This window comes from Anolis carolinensis, chromosome 4 (genome assembly GCF_035594765.1).
Source record: "Anolis carolinensis isolate JA03-04 chromosome 4, rAnoCar3.1.pri, whole genome shotgun sequence".
NCBI classification, from domain to species: domain Eukaryota; kingdom Metazoa; phylum Chordata; class Lepidosauria; order Squamata; family Dactyloidae; genus Anolis; species Anolis carolinensis.
This window is the reverse complement of record NC_085844.1, coordinates 5,861,627-5,885,491: the sequence shown is the minus strand read 5'-3', so window position 1 is coordinate 5,885,491 and position 23,865 is coordinate 5,861,627. Positions and strand designations below refer to the sequence as shown.

The following is a 23,865-nucleotide window of genomic DNA, read 5'->3' as shown; positions in this document are numbered from 1 at the left end:
ATATTCTGGAAACTTCACATGACTTGGTGCTTCGGCCAATAATAAAAAGAAACAGAAACCGGTTAAGAATCAATACATCCTTTATTCATATTCAAAAAGTGCAGAACAAGATTGTGACGCCACAACATTCTGCATGCATCTTTGGGTCATAAAATGTAACAGACAACAAAAGAAGGGTTTCACCTTCAAAAAAATCATTGTGGATATTATATTTGAACCCCAGTGAAGGCTTTCTCTCCCAATGTTCCGCAAAGCAAAACACTTTTAAGGCCTCTGAGACAATTTCAATTCCAAAAAAAATCAGAATATGGAGTTGCTGCGGGTGGGCGGTTTGGGTTGAATTTGGCACAGGATCCCTTTTTAAAAGCCTGCGGAAACACCTCCTGCTTGAGGAGGGCAGTGTTGGGCCACAAACATACTACACTATGCTTCCCCCACTATGTGATTAAAAGTGATAAGAGGATTATAATGCCATGAGGAATATATGAGACTTCTGCAACATTTGGGGTCTCCTCGGTGCAATGCCAGCCAAGATCCTAGGTCTCCTGAACCCGGGCGCTTTGCAGTCACAGCCTCTGTCCAAAGAGATAGAGAAAACTGGCCAGGATGCCGGCGGCCAAGACCAAGTGGTTGGCTTGGACACTGGAAGCTCCGCTGATGTTGCACAAGAACGACGAACAGCACTTGACGGAGGCGGCAGCGATGCCGATGTTGATCCCTGCTTGCGGGCAAACCGGGACGCAGCCTTTGCTGATGGACTGGGACGAATATTGACCTGTTACGGGAAGGAAAGCAGGGGACAATTCAGAAAATATCAGCTGGAGTGGGTCCCTTCAGGGATAGCTAATAGGCCTGTGCAATCAATGAAAAAAAGTTTCAATACTCATTACGTGGGTTGAATGAAAAGTCATGCCTCCACCTTCGTAACTCAACAGATGGCAGTCCTGGTCTACAGCAGGTCCTGGCTTGTTCAGTAGACTCTCCTCTACAGTTAGTTCCATGTGGCAGGAAGCCTTAGCATTGAACAGTTGTGTTGTTAAAGTGCAAAGTATGGAACCCTGCAAAGACGGGAAGCCTTAGCATTGAACGGTTGTGTTGTTAAAGTGTGAAGTATGGAACCCTGTGCAGACGAGGAAGCCTTAGCATTGAACAGTTGTGTTGTTAAAGGGCGAAGCATGGAACCCTGCAAAGACGGGAAGCCTTAGCATTGAACGGTTGTGTTGTTAAAGTGTGAAGTATGGAACCCTGTGCAGACGAGGAAGCCTTAGCATTGAACAGTTGTGTTGTTAAAGTGTGAAGTATGGAAACCTGCGCAGAAGGGGAAGCCTTAGCATTGAACAGTTGTGTTGTTAAAGGGCGAAGCATGGAACCCTGCGCAGATGGGAAGCCTCAGCATTGAACGGTTGTGTTGTTAAAGTGTGAAGTATGGAACCCTGCGCAGACGGGAAGCCTTAGCATTGAACGGTTGTGTTGTTAAAATGTGAAGTATGGAACCCTGCGCAGACGGGAAGCCTTACCATTGAACGGTTGTGTTGTTAAAGTGTGAAGTATGGAACCCAGTGCAGACAGTTGGTCAATGCGATTTAAGCAACGTGCAGTCATTGAATTCTTGACAGCAGAAGGTGTCACCCCAAAGGAAAAAGGCGTCACCTTCATTCTCATAATGCGAGAGGAGTTCCTGGCAAATGTCAAGTCTGTGCGCTTTCATTTCTGGCATCAGCATCCTGGGTACCCATCATACACAGATCTTCCGACACCCAAGCAAAGTCATAATGTGACCCACATGTTCTTGTGAAATGCCGATTATGCTTGAAATTTCTCTCTAAGCGATATGACGATCGTCCTGAATCAATCTGTCAACCTTTTGCTTGTGAAACTCGGTGGTTGCAGTCACAGGACGTCCAACTCTTTGTTTGTCATGCAAGTCAGATGCTCCCACCTCAACATCTTTAAACTTACTCGCCCAACAATGCACAGGACTCACATCAACACAATCAGCATAAACAGCTTGCATTCTCGGATGAATCTCCTTTGGGAATCTCCAATGACTGCACATTGCTTAAGTCGCATTGACCGACTGTCTGCACAGGGTTCCATACTTTGCAGTTTAACAACACAACCGTTCAATGCTAAGGCTTCCCGCCAGATGGAACTGTAGAGGAGAGTCTACTGAACAAGCCAGGACCTGCCGCAGACCATGACTGCCATCTGCTGAGGAGTTATGAAGGTGGAGGCATTACTTTTCATTCAACCTTCATACAAAATTAGGGAGTTGGGGCCTATATGGTAGTGCATTCTCCTATTTCAATTGCTTTTTGGCAGGGGGGTTGGACTGGATGGCCCACAAGGTCTCTTCCAACTCTGTAATTCTATGATTCTAAGTAATTAATTGTGCCAATGGGGAAATTTCAGGAGCTGTTTTCTTGTCATGGTTTGCAAAGGCACTGTTTTGTGTGTGTGTTAACTGGAAAATGAAGTGCATGAAGCCACTTGGCTGAGCCTGCAAAGACCTGGGGATTGATTTGATACTGTTTCTGTTCTGCTGCTGCAGGACAAGTTTGGACAAATTTTTCAGTGCTAAGTACTGCTGGTAAAAAGAGCAGTGTACTCAGAGAGGCCTTGTTATTTTGAGGCCTGTTTGCTGCTGAGAAAAGAGGGTGAAGAACCAGGTCTGTATTCTTCTCTGAGGCAGATTTGATTTTTTGACTGTTTATGACTGTGATCAGAGGGACCACTGTAAATATTAGTTTTTGATCTCTTTGAATCAGTAAAGTTCCTCTATTTTTGTTCTGCAAACCTGAGTGGCATGTTATTATTCTGCGGGTGACTCTGGATCTCGGACACACGTAAGAGCTTCCATCTATCATCATCAATCTGTAACATTTCTCCCTCACTGTTAGAACTATTGGCATGAAACTTGCTATGTTTATAGTACACATTTACTGTGTTTTTAATTTTGTTTTAATATTATTAATTGATGATGTGTTTTATGTATGTGTTTATTCTGTTTTAAAGTGATTATCTGGGCTTGACCCCATATTAGCCGCCCCGAGTCCCTGCGGGGAAATGGAGGCAGGGAATAAAAATAAATTTACTTACTTATGTACTGAATTACTGTGTTGCAAAAGGATGCATGTCTCAAAAAGTATGTCAACAACGTGAAATGTTTGGAAAGCCCTGGGCTATTTAGTCATGCTGGGAGAATCTGAACTGTGAATTATCGTCAAAACCGCAAATACGGAGTTTTAGCCATAAAGGGCACTTACCGATCCCTCCTCCGATGTACGTCGTAGCACAGTAGTTGTCATCGCTGGAACAAAACTGCCACCTCCAGCAGCCCCAGTTGGACTCCGCTCCATCGCAAGCCCAGCACACCAGGGAGAAAGCTGGAAGACATTTTGAAATAATGTCTGGGTGAATGGCAAAGTCATTGAAAGGAATTCCCAGTTCATGCTCCATAGGGCCTGCATCCAGGACACCTGAATGTCCTTTATCTTGGGAACCTGCCCCAGTGTTGAGATCTCTGGGAGAAGCCTCTTTCAAAGCACTGGGAAATTTGGGATATTATCACATGAAACTCCTAGAGTGGGTTGTGGGGTTGCAAATCAATCTTGCGTGAGACTGGCCCTGTTCTTATTGAGCTGGGCTGTGGCGCAGCTGGCTAGTAACCAGCTGCAATAAATCACTACTAACCAAGAGGTCATGCGTTCAAAGGCCGGGTCGGATTAATCCCCCAACCATTAAATAGCCCAGCTTGCTGTTTACCTAAGAAGCCCGAAAGACAGTTGCATCTGTCAACTAGGAAATTTAGGTACGCTTTATGCGGGAGGCTAATTTAACTAATTTACAACACCATAAAACTGCCAGCAGCACGTGGAAAGGAATGAGGAAATACAGCACTCGGTGTCACTCGTAGATGATGAAGCAACAGCTCCCCCTGTGGCCGGAATCAGGCATACCCTCATGAAGCTGGAAATGTTAAGTTGCCTCTGTGTGTGTCTATACTGTATGTTGTTTGTCTGATGGCACTGAATGTTTGCCATGTATATGTTCATTGTGATCCGCCCTGAGTCCCCTTCGGGGTGAGAAAGAAGGGCGGAATATAAATACTGTAAATACATAAATAAATAATCAAGCCTTTTTGAGAAGTAACTTCTACTGACACATGCATTTCCCATCTCTGATTTCAGTACTTCTTTGTTGTGAACTTTCCGAAAAACACTTAAAAAGGAAGCAATTGGGTCAAAGGAGAAGAAACTATGGCTTGGCAGAGACTGTCCCAAAAGGCAGCATACTCCCACCCCCTTCAGCCAGACAAGACTAGTCGAAGCCCTCCCAATAGACGGCCATTCAGCATCTTGTTTAAAAACCTACAGAGAAGACTCCAGAGACCCTCAAAGGGAACCCAGCCCAACCCACTTCAGGCAGGAAGACCAGACAAAGCCCTCCTTTAAACTGCTATAATGCTGCAGTGTGGATAGTTTATTCTCAGTGTATACCCTCAGAGAAGTAATCAAATTCTGAGGATCTAACCTTGCAGAAATTACCTGCAGTCAAACTCATAAGTGACTTCTGCATTGTCATTTCCTTTGTCCTTGTGAAGTTCCAGAAACTGAGAATCACTTAGCAGCAATTTTCATGCACAACATAATGAACTGAGAAGTTCTTTCCTTCAAATAAGGCATAAATATAGTCACTTTTTTTCTTAAATTAGGCAACGATGTACATGAAAGCTAGTCGTTGTTGTGAAGCCATGAGACGCCCCACCGCAAATGTTTAAGAATAAGAATTCAAGCAAAAAATAAATTTTCTTTCTTTTTAAAATATGTTCTGCTGTTTCAAAGATTTGTAATATCCAAGCCGCTATAGGACCTAGCAGCAACTGTATCCCGAACTCTATCAAAAACAAACGCTTTTATAAATGTATAAAATTGATACTTTTTCCATAACGTGTATTGCTTGTTTACTGTATCAGTTTCTAAATGTATAAACTTGTATCAAATATATCCTGAAGGCACCTACTGTCCCCATGCCCCTGTTTGCCTAAGCTCCTGGGAACAGAGATCGCTATATAATTAACAAAGATATTTATAGCAATCGCTCAAGCCAGATAAAGTCAAACCCTTTGTGTGAGACAGAGAATCCGTCAGCAAAATGAGCTTAAGGTGTTTTCCTGTTTAGACAAGGCCCGAGGCTGATCATTCACATGGAAGAGAAGGCTAAACAAATATGAATACATAAGTCTTCTGAACAGGCAGCCAAGCCCCTTGTCATTTGGGATTGTCAACCTTTGTCTTTTGAGTCTTGTACCTTTACCTCCACGGAACTGATGCTTAAATTAATCCATACCCACGTCATCACTTCCCACAGTTTTGCACCCTCCCAAGGGATGTCTCTGCAATGGACTGAGCCTTTAAACTGACCGATTCTCAGCTGTTCTTCTTCCGGCCACGGAGAAGTCCTCCTTTGTTCTCTAGATGGGGTGGACTATGAAGCTTATCAGATATAGCTATGTCCTCTCAGCTGATGACTATCTGTTGCACTCCTTTTTCAAAAAATAAAAAAGCCTTCCTAGGACCTAAAATGATCTGAGGTTTCCAGAAAATACAAAGGGTGTATCTACACTATAGAATTAATGAAGTATGAATTTTTGGTTTACAGATGTTATGTTTAATTGTGTGTTTGTGTTTTAAAAGGGTGAGTATTGCAGTTATTGCTTCTCTGCACTCAGAAGCTGGTTGCCATGGAGAAGTAGGCGGAGCCAACTGCCATTTTTTTGAAGAAGTGCAGAGTTTTAAAAAGGTTTCAGTCTGTGCTCTGATGAGGCACAGGGAAGATTGATCCTAGGTTAAGGGGATCAAGGGAGACTCAATTGTTTATTTTGAGTCGGATTAAAATAAGTTTGGTGACTTATTTTATGTAGTCTGTGTCCTAGTAAGGAACACAGAATCTGTGATTGTATATCACAGGGGTGACTACGGTTTAAAAGTGGCAGAGGGTGAAGTTCTGTCTACTTTAAGTTAAAGAGGTGACACTTTAGGGAGTTTGACACATCTTATTCTAATATTGTAACTGTTAATGAAAGTGCCTCTAAGTGAGAATTGAAACCACTAAGCTCTGTGCCTAAATAAACTTGTTATTGTTTCTCCAACATCTAAGACTCTATTGCATATATTAGAAACTAAGTTACACTACCATCTTAAGTGAAGAAGAAGAAAGAACAATAAAAGTAAAAGGTCTCCTCTCTGAGTCTTTGGTGGCTGCATCTTTACAAATTGGTGGCAGTTGTTATTAGCTCCTTTACAAAGTGGTGGCAGCAGTGGGAAAAAAGATTCCCCCTGCCTGAAAGAACCTTAGACGTTCTTAGCCCCCTAACAGGCACCACTTTAACTTCCATGAGTCAATGCTCTGGAATTGTGGGAGTTGTAATTGTATAAGGTCTTTAGCCTTCTCTGTTGAAGAGAACTGGTGCCTCACCACCTTACAACTCCTATGATTTCATAGCACTGAGCCAGGCTGTGGCACAGCTGCTTAGTAGCCAGGTGCAATAAATCACTACTGACCGAGAAGTCATGAGATCGAAGCCAGGGTAGGACTGAGCTCCCGACCATTTAATAGCCTAGCTCACTGTTGACCTAAGCAGCTCGAAAGACAGTTGCATCTGTCAAGCAGAAAATTTAGGTACTGTCCCATCTCAGGTTAGCTTCACCTTGCTAAAGACACCAGGCTGCACACAGATTGCAGTCTTTTGTAGTTTATTAGGAAATATGAAAAAGATAGTTCATAAAAGGTAAAAGTTCTGTTCCAAAAGACAGTTACAAAAACAAGGCTGTAAGAAACAAATCAATAGAAACATTAGGCATGAAACAAGGTCCTTTCAAAAGAAGCCAAAGTCCCAGAAACGAGAATACATCCAGGCTACAAGATAATACAGGAGAGCAGACTTGGTTCTTGATACAAGCGAGGAAATTGCTGTGACAAAGATTTCCCTCTCAGTAGTTTTAATAACATAACATGAAGGCATTTCTTTGCCCTTTGCCCTCCCTCTTATTTGCTATTCTGAGACTTCTGCGCAACCCCAGAAATTCCAAATGAGATCTACAGAAGCGGCCTCATCCTCATAGTCAAGGCCACAGGGCTCGTTAGTGTTATCAGGCTGCAGCTGGGAGCTGCTCTCCCTTCCTGCTTCTTGCACCTGAAAACTATCATCATTAACAACATCATTTCTTCCTGTGGGAAAGCCTCCCTGCTCCTCATCTCCCACAGCAGGAACACTCTGCACTTGAATCCAATCATTCCCATCAGAGTCATCTTGAAACTCATCCTGAACCTGAATCCCATCATCATGTACTTGCATCCCAGAATCCTTATCAGAGTCACACAAAGGCTGAGTCACAACAGGTACCGCTTTACACGGGGAGGCTAATTTAACTAATTTATAACATCATAAAAACTTCCAGCAACGTGCAGAAAGGAATGAGGAAGTACTCCATCAAGGACTCAGTGTCACAAGTGGACAGTCAAGTGGCAGCTCCCCTGTGGCCGGAATTGAGCATACCCTCATGAAGCCGGAAGCTGAAAAAGGTTAAATTGCCTCTGTGTGTCTATACTGTATGTTGTTTGTCTGATGGCATTGAATGTTTGCTATATATATGTTCATTGTAATCCGCCCTGAGTCCCCTTTGGAGTGAGAAGGGCAGAATATAAATACTGTAAATAAATAAATAGATGGCAATTAAAGAGGTGTCAAACTCCACTCATTCTACAGTATAGATGCATCCAAAGCCTCAGGTTCGAACCCTCACTCCACTACAAGCCTAGACAACCAATCCGAGGTTCAGCTCATTACTCAGTGACACACAGATATGGAACAAATGATGTATTTCCTACATGACTTTCTATTTGCTTTTTAAACTGACATTTCATTTCATGGCAGGATGAACTTTAAAATCAATTTTCATGTGACCTTAAGGAGAATATTTTCAGTTTCAGGCTGAATGTTTCTGCTCTAAGTTTCTGCTCACATAGTTGCTGCTCCAAGGAGCATCTACACCAGGGGCCCTCGAACTATGGCCCACGGGCCACATCTGGCCCACTAAAGTTTTTTCCCATCCTCTGCTATTTGCACACATGTCTCACTCACATTCTGGGAGGAAGGAAGGAAGGAACAAAGGCTTCAGCCAAGTCAGTTTCTCAGCTTCAGATGAAGACAGGCAAATCCCTTTGAATAAATGTTGACAAAACTCTTGTGATAGTCTCTGAAATGACTTGAAGGCATACAATTACCATCCTAATTAATGTGTTCTCAAAGGCTTTCATGGTCGGAATCACTGGGTTGATGTGAGATTTCCGAGCTATATGGCCATGATCCAGAAGCATTCTCTCCTGACATTTCGCCCACATCTATGGCAGGCATCCTCAGAGGTTGTGAGGTCTGTTGGAAATTGGGGAAGTCGAGTTTATATATATCTGTGGGAGAAAGAACTATTGTCTGCTTGAGGCAAGTGTGAATATTGCAATTGGCCAGCTTGATTAGCATTGAATAGCCTTGCAGTTTCAAAGCCTAACTGCTTTCTGCCTGAAGGGGATCCTTTGTTGGGAGGTTTTAGCTGACCCTGATTGTTTCCTGTCAGGAAATAGCTGCAAGGCTATTCAACGCTTGCCTAGTTTACAACAGACCTCACAATCTCTGAGGCTGCTTGCCATAGATGTGGGTGAAATGTCAGGAGAGAATGCTTCTGGAACAGGGCCATATAGTCCCAAAAACACACAGCAACCCAGTGATTCGGGCCATGAAAGCCTTCGACAACACAGTATCTAGGATTCTGCCAGTTTAAGCTATCCAACAATCTACTTTTCTTTCATTCTTTCTGCAATAGAACATCTTTTCCTGGGTTTTCCAAGTCCGAATGCCACTTTTACCTACTTCCAGCCTAATTTAAAATGAAATATTACAAGCCTTTCTTTTCTTTTCTTTTCTTTCTTTTGCCTTGAACCTTTCCAAGTTTCTGTTTCTCCAAAACACAGAGTGCCTCTTTTAAGTTTCTGTTTCCCCGAACTAATCTCCCTTTGAGCTTCTTGGCAAAGAGCCTCCAAATAAAACATGAAGCAACCCAAAACACACAATAGTGGTGACAATTGGGAACTCTTCAGTGCTACATATATCCCAGGATGACTTTTTCCATATTGCAGACAGGAGAAAAAGCATATCAACTTGGACAAAATTATGATGCACAACTATAGCGCTAGGAAATCTGTTCCAAAAGTCAGAGCCCGGAACAATATGAATTCTTTTTTATATATGCAGGCAAGCTAAATGCACAGTCAGTTCTACTTCACAGAGATAAACCTTTGACTCTCTCAATGTATGTTACATGCATCAGTTCTTTTTAAGGCACAGTTACAGACAAACACCATACTTTCAGCTTCAGCTCATCCATCAAGAGGCCCTACCATTCTCCTTCCATTAGGCTTAGTCTGAGCCTGTTTCCTGATACCTGGATTTTACAGATAACAGATCAGTCTCTTGAGCTCAAAGTGCAAAAGTCGTCTGCCCTCAATTAATTTATAATGCATCTATATTGCAGTTTTGATACCACTAGTCCTGCCATGGGTCCATGCAACAGACCCCTAGGAATTGTAGTTTCACAAGTCCCAGGATTCTATAGTGCATCGCATTAATTCTGTAGTCCTTAGGTACATCTAGAATTAATGCAATTTGGCATCAGTTTAACCACCACGGCTCAAGGCTGTGGAATACAGTCTAAATCGAGGGAAGTCATAGCAGCACTCTCTTCTGTTTTGGTCAGGCCTCACCTGGAATAACCCTGTGTCTGGTTCCGGATATCATAATTAAAGAAAAAAAGAGACAAAATGGAAGGTGTCCCAAAACAGGCTGGGTGGCTATCTGTCTGGAGAGTGGTGCAATTCTGGGCACCACAATTTAAGGGAGATGTTGACAAGCTGGAAAGTGTCCAGAGGAAGGTGACTAAAACGATCAAGGGTCTGGAGAACAAGCCCTATGAGGAGCGGCTTAAAGAGCTGGGCATGTTTAGCCTGCAAAAGAGAAGGCTGAGAGGAGACATGATGGCCATGTAGAAATACGTGAAGGGAAGTCATAGGGAGGAGGGAGCAAGCTTGTTTTCTGCTGCCCCGCAGACTAGGACATGGAACAATGGCTTCAAACTACAGGAAAGAAGATTCCACCTGAACATTAGGAAGAACTTCCTCACTGTGAGAAGGACTGTTCAGCAGTGGAACTCTCTGCCCCAGAGTGTGGTGGAAGCTCCTTCTTTGGAGGCTTTTAAGCAGAGGCTGGATGGCCATCTGTCGGGGTGCTTTGAATGCGATTTCCTGCTTTTGGGCAGAATTGGGTTGGACTGGATGGCCCACCAGGTCTCCTCCAACTCTAGGATTCTATGATTCTATGAAACTATACGCCCTGTTTGAGCAAGGAAAATGCTACATCCACCCAGCCCTAAAGATACTCCCAAATCACATAATTATATAGTGATTTAACTTCAACTTTGAATATGTTTTGATGGATTTGCAGTTTTGAAAGGAATGCAGAAAAAATGTTACAATGGATACTACGTATGTGCCTTAAAGATGCCTGCTGACCTATGATGATCCAATAAATTTCTTAGGGTTTTCTCAGGTAAGGAAGACTCAGGTCCCTTCTGCAATGTCATATAATCCAGATTATCCAAGAAGATAATCCACGTTATCTGCTATGAACTCTATTATATGGGTCTACACCAGGCAAGGGCAAACTTGGGCCCTCCAGGTGTTTTGGACTTCAACTCCCACAATTCCTAACAGCCTACCGGCTGTTAGGAATTGTGGGAGTTGAAGTCCAAAACACCTGGAGGGCCAAAGTTTGCCCGTGCCTGGTCTACACTGTCATATAATCCAGTTCAAAGCAGATAATCTGGATTTTATATGGCTGTGTAAAGGCTCTTCTTTTTGGACTTCCATTCTCAGCATGCTGTCTGGGAGACATCAGGAGTGACAGTCCATAAAGGTTTGTTTTTCCCTGAAGTTCTAGCTCACAGCATTTGGAAGAGATCAAGGTGAAGTATTGTGTTTATATCTTCAAGTTGCCTGTGTACATATGTCAACCCAATTTCCTAGGCATTCACAAAATATATTATTCCAGTTCCTTCTGGTGAAAGAGATCCTACAGCAGATGGTATTTGTTTGTGGCCTCCCACTAAAGGACTGACCAGAACTGACCTGGCTTAGCCCTCAAGATCAGATGCCATCTGTTGCCTTGAAGGTATTTAGGCCATTAATAATCACAGGCAACATAATATAAAAATGTTATCTTATTTAGCAATATATATATAAAAAGCAAGAACACAGTTGAAGCCAACTGAGGAATTTGACATGTTCCAACAGGACAATGCGAATCAGTTAAAGGTTTCAATGCCATCTAAAACCATGGCACCTATTCAAATCAAACAAGGCTCTAAAACGCTTGAATATAATAAATCCAGGTTGAGTTTGCAAAGATGACTGGCCAGGGATGAGCCTAAATGGTTCTTGCAAAGGGAATGTCTGCACTGTAGAACCCATGCAGTTAGATATCATTTTAACTGCCATGGCTCAATGCTTTGGAATCCTGGGAGTTGTAGTTTTACAAGGTTTTAATCACGTTCTCTGCCAAAGAGGGCTGGTGCCTCACCAAACTACAACTCTCACAATTCCATAGTTAAAGTGGAGTCAAACTGCTTTCATTCTACAGTGGAGATGCACCCCAAGTTGCCCATTGACTTATGGCAACCCCATGAATTGATATACTGTATATAAGCCGAGGTTTTCAGCCCTTATTTATGAGCTGGAAAAGCCTCTCCGGGCTTATAATTGGGTCAAGGTCAAGGTTGGCAACCGAGCCTGCAGGCTATTGCTTGCAATATGTGATCTATTTCTCTCTTCTCCCTTATCAGTATGTTTTCTTTTGCAAAGCCTCCCTCTCTCTTAATCAAGGGAATGTTTTGAAAAGAGAGACACCCTTGCAAGTCAGGAAGAAGAAAAATATATATTCATTAATCTTGTGAAAGCATTTTCCCCTGAAATATTTGTTAAACTCTCCTACAGATAACCCCTTGCAAGCTTTTGCAATCTCTATGTAACTTTATATGTGTATCTATCTATATACATTAATTTGATATATGAATTTCCCCTCATATGTTTGCAGGTCTTTGCAAATTCTTTATACATATAGATCCATGTACCTGTGTATCTGTAGCCATACATATACATTATTTTTATATATGAATTTACCCTCATGTTTGCAAGTCTCTGCAAATATCTATATAAAGAGAGATGTCTGGATAGATATGAATATATTCTTACCTACCTATATAGGGCTTGCAAATATTACAGGGGGAAAATGAACACACAAATATAGATAGATAGATAGATAGATAGATAGATAGATAGATAGATATGGCTTGCAAATATTGTAGGGGAAATGCACACACACACACAGGGATTTGCAAAGGTTTCAGGGGAAAATGCATATGTGAAATTAGTATCTATAATTATAGATCTATATCTAGCTCTGCATTGTTTATATAAGCATTGAATGTTTGCCTGTTACTATGTTGGAAACCGGCCTGAGTCCCCCTGGGGAGATAGGGTGGGATCCAAATGAAGTTTTTATTATTATTATTATTATTATTATTATTATTATTATTATTATTATTATTTTATTGTTGATACCATAGTTTTTGTTGCCCCTACTTTTCCACTTATAGAGCTAGTTTATTGCTTTTCTTTGAAATACGGTAAATATTCAAAAACATTTAACCTATTGATGCCTCGATTAATGAAATTTTATTGGTATCTATTTTTGATTTGTACCCATATTTTGAAATGTACCCATAACTGTTGCATTTCCCACCCTCGGCTTATACTCGAGTCAATAAGTTATCCCAGTTTTTTGTGATAAAATTGGGTGCCTCGGCTTATATTCGGGTCGGCTTATACTCGAGTATATACGATAATAGGTAACGAATATTCAGAGTTAGTTTTTCTCAATTTAATATGAAGGTTCAATAGAAAACGAGATCTGGCATTTTTTGGTGGGAGCAAACACAAAGAAAAACCCGCAGCCATGCTTTAGCGCTCCCTTGGCCTGTATGATTGGAAACAGCTGCAAACCACCTCTCAGCCACTTCGGAAGACAAACGGGCATCAGGGAGTAAGAACCTAGAGACAGGATAATGGATTGCAGAGAAAACATTTCCACCATTTCCGGAACCCAAGGCAGCAAAGACAACAAAGGCTACTCAGCAGAAGAAAAAAACTGCAGCTGAAAGAACTACTTGCAGGTCGAAACAAGCCCATTTCTCTCTTTGCCAGACACTGTGTGTACAATACATACAATTCTGGCCAGCTATGACAGCTCTGTGGAGACTACAAATCCCACAGTTCCTCTGCCAGCCGAGGATGCTAGAAAATGCAATCTGGAGGATTCTGCCTCTGCTTTAACCAGCCCTACCTGGTCTTTGGGTGCATCTACACTGGGGAATGCAGTTTGAGACTCTTTTAATTGTCAGTGCTATGGAAACCTGGGAGTAGTCCTTCAACACTCTTTGGTAGAGAAGACCAAAGACCTTGTAAAACTCCCTTGATTTCAAAGCATTGAGCCCTAGTAGTTAAAGCAATGTCAAACTCCATTAATTCTACAATGTAGATGCAACCCTTTTGCAACAAGTTACAGCCAAAAACCATTCCCTTGCTAAACACCAGCTCTAGGATCTTGCAAACTTTATTCAAAGGCAAATTCCTTTGAATAAATGTTGACAAAACTCTGCAATAAGTCTCTGAAATGACTTGAAGGCATACAACTACAATCCTAATTAATGTGTTGTCAAAGGCTTTCATGGTCGGAATCACTGGGTTGATGTGTGTTTTCCAGGCTGTCTGGCCATGTTCCAGAAGCATTCTCTCCTGACGTTTTGCCCACATCTATGGCAGGCATCCTCAGAGGTTGTGAGATAAACTTTTATTAATTCAGGAGTAGGGAAGACCTCATGGGAATTAAAGGGAATGCATTCTCAACTAGGTACAACGTTTTTGCTGACATCTTCTGTCCAACACCCATTATTATTATCATTATCATCATTATTATTATTACAGTACAGTCTCACTTATCCAACATAAACGGGCCAGCAGAGCGTTGGATAAGTGAATATCTTGGATAATAAGGAGGGATTAAGGAAAAGCCTATTAAACATCAAATTAGGTTATGATTTTACAAATTAAGCACCAAAACATCATGTTAGACAACAAATTTGACAGAAAAAGTAGTTCAATACACAGTAATGCTATGTAGTAATTACTGTATTTATGAATTTAGCACCAAAATATCACGATGTTTTGAAATCATTGACTACAAAAATGCATTGGATAATCCAGAACGTTGGATAAGTGAGTGTTGAGTAAGTGAGACTCTACTGTATTATTATTATTATGTTTATTCATACTTGGCTTTTTTGTCCACAAAGGAAGCTTGCTGCTACATAATCATATAATGTAACAACTTGATATCCTTGTTTTTGTTTGTTCATGTGGAAGTCTAGCTGTATTCTGACTGTAAACTTTGTTTCAAGGTCCAAAATTATTTTGTTTTGTCACATACTACATATAGTACAAAAGTACCCATTATGCTCTAGGATGGGACCTTTTAAAGAATTTTAAAGGCTCACGGATGATTATTAATTACTTATGTTTTTATAGTTATGCTATTTTAACCATGGTATGTATAATCTGTTTTTAATTGATACTTATGTTTTAATTGTATGTTTTGCTGTTCTCACGCCCTATTTGTCCTTTCATCTGGTCTTTTCCGCATGCATGGCACTTTGAATCAAATGTTTATCAAAACAGTCCAAGACAAATGTCCGGTTACAACCATTCGGATATTATCAATATACCATCCGGGTCTTTTGAAGCCTCAGTGTGGCACAATCAATCAAAATCAGACTACATCAAAATGACATTTCCAACCCTTACATCTAAGGCGGTTGTTGGTTGGGACTTTATTGCCCAGGTTATTTATTTATGTATTTATTTATTTACTACATTTATATCCCGCTCTTCTCACCCCAAAGTGGAATCAGAGCAGCTTACAAATCAAATAAACATCCAATATATTATTAGCATAGCACAATATAAACATTAAATTACTGTATTGTACTATATCATTATATGGTAATATTATTAGTAATATTACAATTAATATATAATATATAATTAATATTATTATATTGCATTATTAGTAGTATAATATTGTGTTCCATTATAATATTATTATCAATATTATATGTATATACAATATATTACATATTTATAAATTACTAGCTGTGCCCAGCCACGCGTTGCTGTGGCTTCTGGGAATCCTTTGTTGGCCAGGTTGAATAGCAGTTAATAGCCTTGCAGCCTCAAAGCCTGGCCGCTTTCTCCCCTGCAGGATCCTTGGTCGGCCAGTTTGAGTAGCAATTACGGTAATAGTCTCGGTATGGCAGGTATGAATGCTGCAATTAGGCACCTTGATTAGCATGTAATGGCCTTGCAGCTTCAGAGCCTGGCTGCTTCCTGCCTGGGGGAATCCTTTGTTTGGAGGTGTTAGCTGGCCCTGATTGTTTCCTTTCTGGAATTCCCAATTTCCCTGTTTTCAGTGTGTTGCTCTTTATTTATTTACTGTCCTGGTTTTAGAGATTATATTGTTCTGTATTATTCTACCACAGTAATTATTTCATATTATATTTATAACCTCATATGATCTGTTTAGGAGTGGATTATATGAGGCCCCTTCTACACCTGTATAAAATCCACCCTGAAGTGGATTACATGGCAGTGTGGACTCAAGATAATCCAGTTCAAAGCAGATAATATAAGATTATAAATGGGTTATATGGCTGTGTGGATGGGCCTGGAGTCTACACTGCCATATAATCCAGTTCAAATCTGATAATCTGTATTTTATAGGCAGTGTGGAAGAGGCCTAAGTGAGGCCTAACTCTGCCTGTCCCCTGGGCTGAGTGGGTTGCTAGGAGACCAAGTGGGCTGATCTTAGCCTTCTAACTGGCAGCAACTGGATAAAAACAATTATTCCTTTCCCTCTAGTTAGGACTTTATTTTTCTTTTCTTTTTGTTGTATGAACGTAGAGGCATGGATGAGAGGTTGTGCTGCCAAGTTTAGTGTTTCTGGGATGTGTAGTTTTGTCCTAGGCCAAAATTTCATTATCCTTTTATATATATAAATTATAAATAATGTTATGGCTTGACATTCCCAGACACCCCCCCCCCAATTGATTCCTTTTGCACCTCTAAGGAAGTGATGGTCTGTTTATTGCCTGCTGCTGCTTCCTCTTCTTTCAACTGCCATTTGTGTTACATATTTTGAAAGACACTAAAGCTATCTCCAATTGATTTTCTAAGGCTAAAGTTATTTTCCTGATCAACCTATTGCTATTTATTAATCAAATTAGATCAAGTGTCGCTTGTTCCCTTCAATACAGCTTTGGATACCATCCCACAAGCATTTTCATCAGGCATCAAAACCAAGCCTCGCTTTCCATTTTGGGGGAAAGGCCCTCTCAAGGCCAATTGGGCCCCAAACCCACAGCAACAAAGGGAGGAGGGAAGCTATTTTCACACTCCCACTTGTCTTTATCTTGGCTTATCAGCCTTCCTTTCCAGACCTTGGGCACAACACAGATCGGCCACAAACGGAGCATGTGCTGCAGCCTGTGGCGCCAGTTAAGGCAGACAAAAACAATGGGCATTGCCATGTGGAAAAGAAATATGAATCCAAAACAACCCTGGATGACGAGAGAGCTGGGTCCAAACTAAGAACCGGGCTGTGGCGCAGGCTGGTGAGCAGCCAGCTGCAATAAATCACTCTGAACATGAGGTCATGAGTTCGAGGCTAGCCCGTGGCAGGGTGAGCACCCGTTAATTAAAAAAATAGCCCCTGCTCATTGCTGACCTAGCAACCCGAAAGATAGTTGCATCTATCAAGTAGGAAATAAGGTACCACTTATAAAGTGGGGAGGCAAATTTAACTAATTTACGACGTTGGAATGAGGAAGTGCCGTCAGAGTGGATGATGAAGCAGCTGCTCCCCCCTGTGGCCAGAATTGAACATCCCCTCAGGAGAAGGTTAAATTGCCTCTGCGTCTGTCTCTGTCTTTGTTCGATGTGTTTATGGGCATTGAATGTTTGCCTTATATGTATACAATGTGATCCGCCCTGAGTCCCCTTTGGGGTGAGAAAGAAGGGCGGAATATAAATACTGTAAATAAATAAAATAAATAAATAATCCCAGGAGAGAGAAATATAGGACACTACACTGCAGGGAAATGGACACATATAGGATGGGTGAGATCTGGCTTGAAAACGGTCAATGTGAAAGGGATCTAGAGCAGTGGTTCCCAACCTGTGGGTCCCTAGGTATTTTGGCCTACAACTCTCAGAAATCCCAGCTAGTTGACCAGCTGTTAGGATTTCTGGGAGTTGAAGGCCAAAACATCTGGGGACCCAAAGATTGAGAACACTAATCTGGAGGCTTTAGCAAACTACAAGCTGAATCTGAGACAACATCATGATGCATCTAGACTGCATCAGCAGGAGTCTAATGCCTACATTGAGGGAAGTCATAGAACCGTTCTCTTCCACTTGGGCCAGATCTCATTTGGAATAACCCAGCGTCCAGTTCCTGGCAAAGCAATTCAAGAAAGATATTAAACATGTAATAATAATAATAACAACAACAACAACAACAACAATAACAAATAGGACACTGAAGAAGGAGACAGAAGGCCTGATCCTTGCAGCCCAGGAGCAAGCCATCAGAACAAATGCAATTAAGGCCAAGATTGAAAAATCAGCTGATGACCCAAAATGCAGACTCTGCAAGGAAGCTGACGAAACCATGGATCATATCCTCAGCTGCTGTAAGAAAATCGCACAGACTGACTACAAACAGAGGCACAACCATGTGGCCCAAATGATCCATTGGAACTTATGCCTCAAGTACCACCTCCCAGCAGTAAAGAACTGGTGGGATCACAAACCTGCAAAAGTATTGGAGAATGAACACGCAAAGATACTGTGGGACTTCCGAATCCAGACTGACAAAGTTCTGGAACACAACACACCAGACATCACAGTTGTGGAAAAGAAAAAGGTTTAGATCATTAATGTCGCCATCCCAGGTGACAGTCGCATTGACGAAAAACAACAGGAAAAACTCAGCCGCTATCAGGACCTCAAGATTGAACTTCAAAGACTTTGGCAGAAACCAGTGCAGGTGGTCCCAGTGGTGATGGGCACACTGGGTGCCGTGCCAAAAGATCTCAGCCGGCATTTGGAAACAATAGGCATTGACAAAATTACGATCTGCCAACTGCAAAAGGCCACCTTACTGGGATCTGAGCGCATCATCCAAAAATACATCACACAGTCCTAGACACTTGGGAAGTGTTCGACTTGTGGTTTTGCGATATGAAATCCAGCATATCTATCTTGTTTGCTGTGTCATAATAAAATAATAATAATAATAATAATAATAACAGTTTATTTACAGGCCACCCTATCTCCCGGAGGGGACTCAGGGTGGCTTCCAGACAAGAAAGAAAGGCAAACATTCAATGCCATTGATTAAAAAAGCAACCACATAAATCCAACAGTACAAAATGAGATCAATATAAATTAAACCACAAAATGAAATTAATTAAATAAACATAAGCACCTGACCACAATAAAAACCAGGACAAGGCAACCAAAAGTAAAAAAGGTTTGGAAACTATGAATCCCTATGAGGAGTGGCTTTGGGAACAAGAGGTGTTTAGCTTAGAGATGTTTGAAAGAAAGCGACATGAAAGTAATAATTAAATATTGGAAAGGATATCACATTGAGAAGAGTGTTAGCTTGTTTTAATTCTGCTCTGGAGGCTAAGACACAATGGAGCAATTGATTCAAAATGCAGGAAAAGGGATTCCAACAAAACATAAGGAATAATGTCTTGATTATATGAACTGTAAGGGAACATACTTCCTTTGAGTCCAGCAGAGTCTCTGTCTGTTTAAGCAACAGCTGGATGGCCATCTGTTGGGAGTGCTTTGTGTCTTCCTGTCTAGCAGAAGGGGGTTGGGACCGGATGGCCTTTGGGTCTCTTCCAAATCTACGATTCTACATACAGCATAAGTGTGTGTGTGTACATGCATGTGCAAGCCTGCAGAGTGAAAACGCACAATGGCACCCCACCCCAAATTTAGCTGCCAATCAAAAATACCTATCCCACCCCCTTCTGAGATGCCAGCCTTTCTTTCTTTTGCACTGAATTGCTTTACCTCATGCTGGTTAGTCCTAACTCGACTGGACCTGTTGAATCCATTGTTCCAACAATGACGTCAACACCTGGGCAAAGCCTATTGTTTCCGCAAAGTGACTGTAATGCAGACCAACACAAAGAATCTAAATTTGTTGGGTTTGGGTTGCTGTGACTTTTCTGGGGTGTATGGCCATGTTCCAGAAGCATTCTCTCCTGACGTTTCGCCCACATCTGTGGAAGGCATCCTCAGAAGTTGTGAATCTGAAAGCCTTGCAGATTCAAGGCCTGGCTGATTCCTGCCTGGGGAAATCCTTTGTTGGGAGGTGTCAGCAGACCCTGATTGTTTCCTGTCTGGAATTCCCCTGTTTTCAGTGTGCTGTTCTTTATTTACTGTCCTGAGTTTGCAGTTTTTTAATAATGGTAGCCTTATTTTGTTCATTTTCATGGTTTCCTCCTTTCTGTTGAAATTCTTCACATGCTTGTGGATTTCAATGGCGTCTCTGTGCAATCTGACATGGTGATTGTTAAAATGGTCTAGCATTTCTGTGTTCTCAAATAATATGCTGTGTCCAGGTTGGTTCCTCAAGGGCTCTGCTATGGCTGACTTCTCTGGTTGAGTCAGTCTACAATGCCTTTCATGTTCCTTGATTTGTGTCTGGGCAATACTGTTGCATATGGGGGTCCCCTCATAGACTTGTCCACAGCTGCGTGGTATATGGTAGACTCCTGAAGAGGTGAGAGGATCCCTCTTGCTGGTAAACTGGCTGGGATTTCTGGGAGTTGTAAGCCAAAAACATCTGGGGACCCGAGATTGAGAACCACTGCTCTTGTCCTTTGCTGAATGTAGCAATTATTGCATATCCTTAATATGGGGGCCGGGCTGTGGCGCAGCTGGCTAGTAACCAGCTGCTATAAATCACTACTGACCGAGAGGTCATGAGTTCGAAGCCCGGGTCGGGTTAAGCCTCCGACCATAAAAAAAAAATAAAAATAGCCCCGGCTTGCTGTTGACCTAGCAGCCCCGAAAGACAGTTGCATCTGTCAAGTAGGGAAAATTTAGGGACGCTTTATGCGGGAGGCTAATTTAACTAATCTACAACACCATAAAACTGCTCACGAGGAAAAGAAGAGGAAGAACAGCCATCAATGGACGGTGAAGCAACAACTCCCCCTGTGGCCGGAAATCGTGAAGCTGGAAAGATGTTAAAAAATGCCTCTGTGTCTGTCTAAAACTGAATGTTGTTTGTCTATTGGCATTGAATGTTTGCCATATATGTGTTCATTGTAATCCGCCCTGAGTCCCCTTCGGGGTGAGAAGGGCGGAATATAAATACTGTAAATAAATAAATAAATAAATAAATCCTTAATGGGTCTGTAGATTGTTTGTTGGTTGTGTTTTTCATCAACTTCCCTTTGCGGTCAGTGGATCCCATGATGTAGAAGTCAGCCATAGCAGAGCATTTGATGAACCAACCTCGACACAACATATTATTTGAGAATACAGAAATGCTGGACCACTCTAAGAACTATCTTGTCAGACTACACAGAGAAGCCACTGAAATCCACAAGCATGTAGATAATTTCAACAGAAAGGAGAAAACCATGAAATGAACAAAATCTGGCTCCCAGTATTTAAAAAAAATCTAAAAACAGGACAGTAAATAAAGAACAATACGCAGAGGCATTCCAGACATGAATAAATCAGGGCCAGCTAACACCTCCCAAGAAAAGATTCCTCCAGGAAGGAAGCAGCCAGACCTTGAAGTTGAAAGGCTATTTAATGCTAATCAAGGCGGCCAGTTGAAACATTCACACCTGCCTCCAACAGACAAAAGTTCTTTCTCCCACCCTGGACATTCCACAGATATATAAACCTCACTTGCTTAGTTTCCAACAAACCTCAAAACCTCTGAGGATGTAGGTGAAACGTCAGGAGAGAATGCTTCTGGAACATGACCATACAGCCTGGAAAATTCACAGCATGAAGGCGTTTGACAACACAAAAAGCATATTGAGTTGCTTTGGGAACATGGCCATAAAGCCTGAAATAGTCACAGCAACCTCAATAGGCTGTTTTGTGTTGTCACAACCTCTGAGGATGCCTTCCACAGATGTGAGTGAAACGTCAGGAGAGAATGCTTCTGAAACATGGCCATACAGCCCGGAAAACTCACAGCATGAAGGCCTTTGACAACACAAAAAGCATATTGGGTCATTTTCGGAACATGGCCATACAGCCTGAAAGAATCACAGCAACCCAATAGGCATTTTTGTGTGGTCACAACCTCTGAGGATGCCTGCCACAGATGTGGGTGAAACATCAGGAGAGAATGCTTCTGGAACATGGCCATACAGCCTGGAAAACTCGCAGCATGAAGGCCTTCCACAACACAAAAAGCTTATTGGGTTGCTTTGGGAACATGGCCATAAAGCCTGAAATAGTCACAGCAACCCAATAGGCTTTTTAGTGTTGTCACAACCTCTGAGGATGCCTGCCACAGATGTGGGTGAAACGTCAGGAGAAAATGCTTCTGGAACATGGCCACACAGCCTGGAAAACTCGCAGCATGAAGGCCTTCAATAACACAAAAGCCTATTGGGTTGCTTTTGGAGCATGGCCATACAGCCTGAAAGAATCACCGCAACCCAATAAGCTTTTGGTGTTGTCACAACCTCTGAGGATGCCTGCCACAGATGTGGGCAAAACGTTGGGAGAGAAAGCTTCTGGAACATGGCCACACAGCCCTGAAAACTCGCAGCATGAGACTCTTCGACAACACAAAAAGCCTATTGTGTTGCTTTTGGAACATGGCCATACAGCCTGAAAGAATCACCGCAACCCAATAAGCTTTTGGTGTTGTCACAACCTCTGAGGATGCCTTCCACAGATGTGGGTGAAACGTCAGGAGAAAATGCTTCTGGAACATGGCCACACAGCCCTGAAAACTCGCAGCATGAGACTCTTCGACAACACAAAAAGCCTATTGTGTTGCTTTTGGAACATGGCCATACAGCCTGAAAGAATCACCGCAACCCAATAAGCTTTTGGTGTTGTCACAACCTCTGAGGATGCCTGCCACAGATGTGGGCAAAACGTTGGGAGAGAAAGCTTCTGGAACATGGCCATACAGCCCAGAAAACTTGCAACATGAAGGCCTTCGACAACACTAAAAGCCTATTGGGTTGCTTTTGGAACATGGCCATACAGCCTGAAAGAATCACAGCAACCTAATAGTCTTTTTGGTGTTGTCACAACCTCTGAGGATGCCTTCCACTGATGTGGGTGAAACGTCAGGAGAGAATGCTTCTGGAACATGGCCAGACAGCAACCCATGGAAAGCCTTCCGGCAATACAAAAAGCCTATTGTTTCAGCAGAGTGGCTCTAAAGCAGCCCAGCACAAAGAATCCGAACTTTGTCGGGTTTCCTCTCCAAGGTCTAAACCGGATTGAACACGAGGAAAAACACCCCCAGTCCATCAATTAGTCACCCTTAGATCGTGATAGAATCAAAAGAGGGCCATTAAGTCTCCAAACTAGAGTCAGTTTAGCAATGGAGATGGATTGCGCCTAACAAGATCTCAGGGGACAAAGCAAGTTTTGCATTCGGGTGGGTGGAAAGAGCAAGGAAATGGGCCAACTCGGGTCTTCTAAGGGTTTTGGACTTCGACTCCCACCATTCCTGGCAGCCTCAGGCCCCTTCCTTTTCCCCCTCGGCCGCTTAAGCGAAGGGGCCTGAGGCTGCCAGGAATGGTGGGAATTGAAGTCCAAAACCCTTAGAAGACCCAGGTTGGCTCCTCCCCAGACAATGGGATGTCCATCCAAGGCCGGACTGACCTCTTTCCACGCAGAGACAACTGGCCAGCAAGAGCGCCAAAGCCGCCTTCATCCTGGCTGTTGTTCCTTCGCCTCTTTCCTCCTCTCTGTCCTTCTGCTGCGGTTCGATCCCGCGTCTTTTTGGGAAATAAATCGGCGTGGGTTGGGAGAAGGAGGGAAGGAAAGAAGGAGGATGGGCATCCGCCCACCACGTGCTTTGCTCCTCGAATCCAAGGCTGGAAGAGACACAAGAAGGGGGGAAAAGCCCTCCTTGCCTCGCCTGGATGGGTGGGTACTTGGGTTCCTCTTTTCTCTTTCGTTTCTCCGAGTTTGGCTCGGAGAAACGAAACCCAAATGGAGCCAAGGCGACTGCTCGTGTTCTGCGCCTCTTCTGCCCATTCGCTCTTCAATGTTGTCAGCAAAAGGGAGGAAATGCTCATCCTGGGTTTCCTTTTCTGGCCTCTCCTTTTGGAGAATCAGCACCCATTGCGACACTAAACAGATTGTGTTGGACTGCAAAGCCCAGCATCCTTGGCTCCTCAATGCTGAAATATGCTGAGGATATTTATGACTACAGATCCCAGCATCACCAATGCTGAGAGATGCTGAGGATATTGGACTGCAAATCCCAGCATCCCTGGTGGAATCTGCTGATGCCAAGGGATGCTATTGGACTGCAAATCCCAGCATCCTCACTCCTCA

General features: G+C 42.5%; 1 protein-coding gene across 1 annotated transcript; it reads right to left on the bottom strand.

Moving 5' to 3' along the window:
• Positions 1-62: 62 nt before the first annotated feature.
• On the bottom strand, positions 63-23,450 carry LOC100560392 (lymphocyte antigen 6E). The gene is made up of 3 exons (XM_003223920.4): positions 23,185-23,450; positions 3,267-3,386; positions 63-775 (listed from the first exon to the last, which is right to left on the bottom strand). The coding sequence occupies exons 1-3, from the start codon at positions 23,234-23,236 to the stop codon at positions 567-569; spliced, it is 381 nt and encodes a 126-aa protein (XP_003223968.1). The 5' UTR covers positions 23,237-23,450; the 3' UTR covers positions 63-566.
• Positions 23,451-23,865: the final 415 nt, after the last annotated feature.

What these genes read in the sequence shown, in the direction of transcription:
- LOC100560392 (XM_003223920.4), bottom strand. Translation starts at nt 23,236, where the DNA reads ATGAAGGCGGCTTTGGCGCTCTTGCTGGCCAGTTGTCTCTGCGTGGAA. An exon ending in TTGTCTCTGCGTGGAAAGAG is followed by an intron (nt 3,387 to 23,184) that starts GTCAGTCCGGCC and finishes AATGTCTTCCAG; the next exon opens with CTTTCTCCCTGGTGTGCTGG. An exon ending in GTACATCGGAGGAGGGATCG is followed by an intron (nt 776 to 3,266) that starts GTAAGTGCCCTT and finishes TTCCCGTAACAG; the next exon opens with GTCAATATTCGTCCCAGTCC.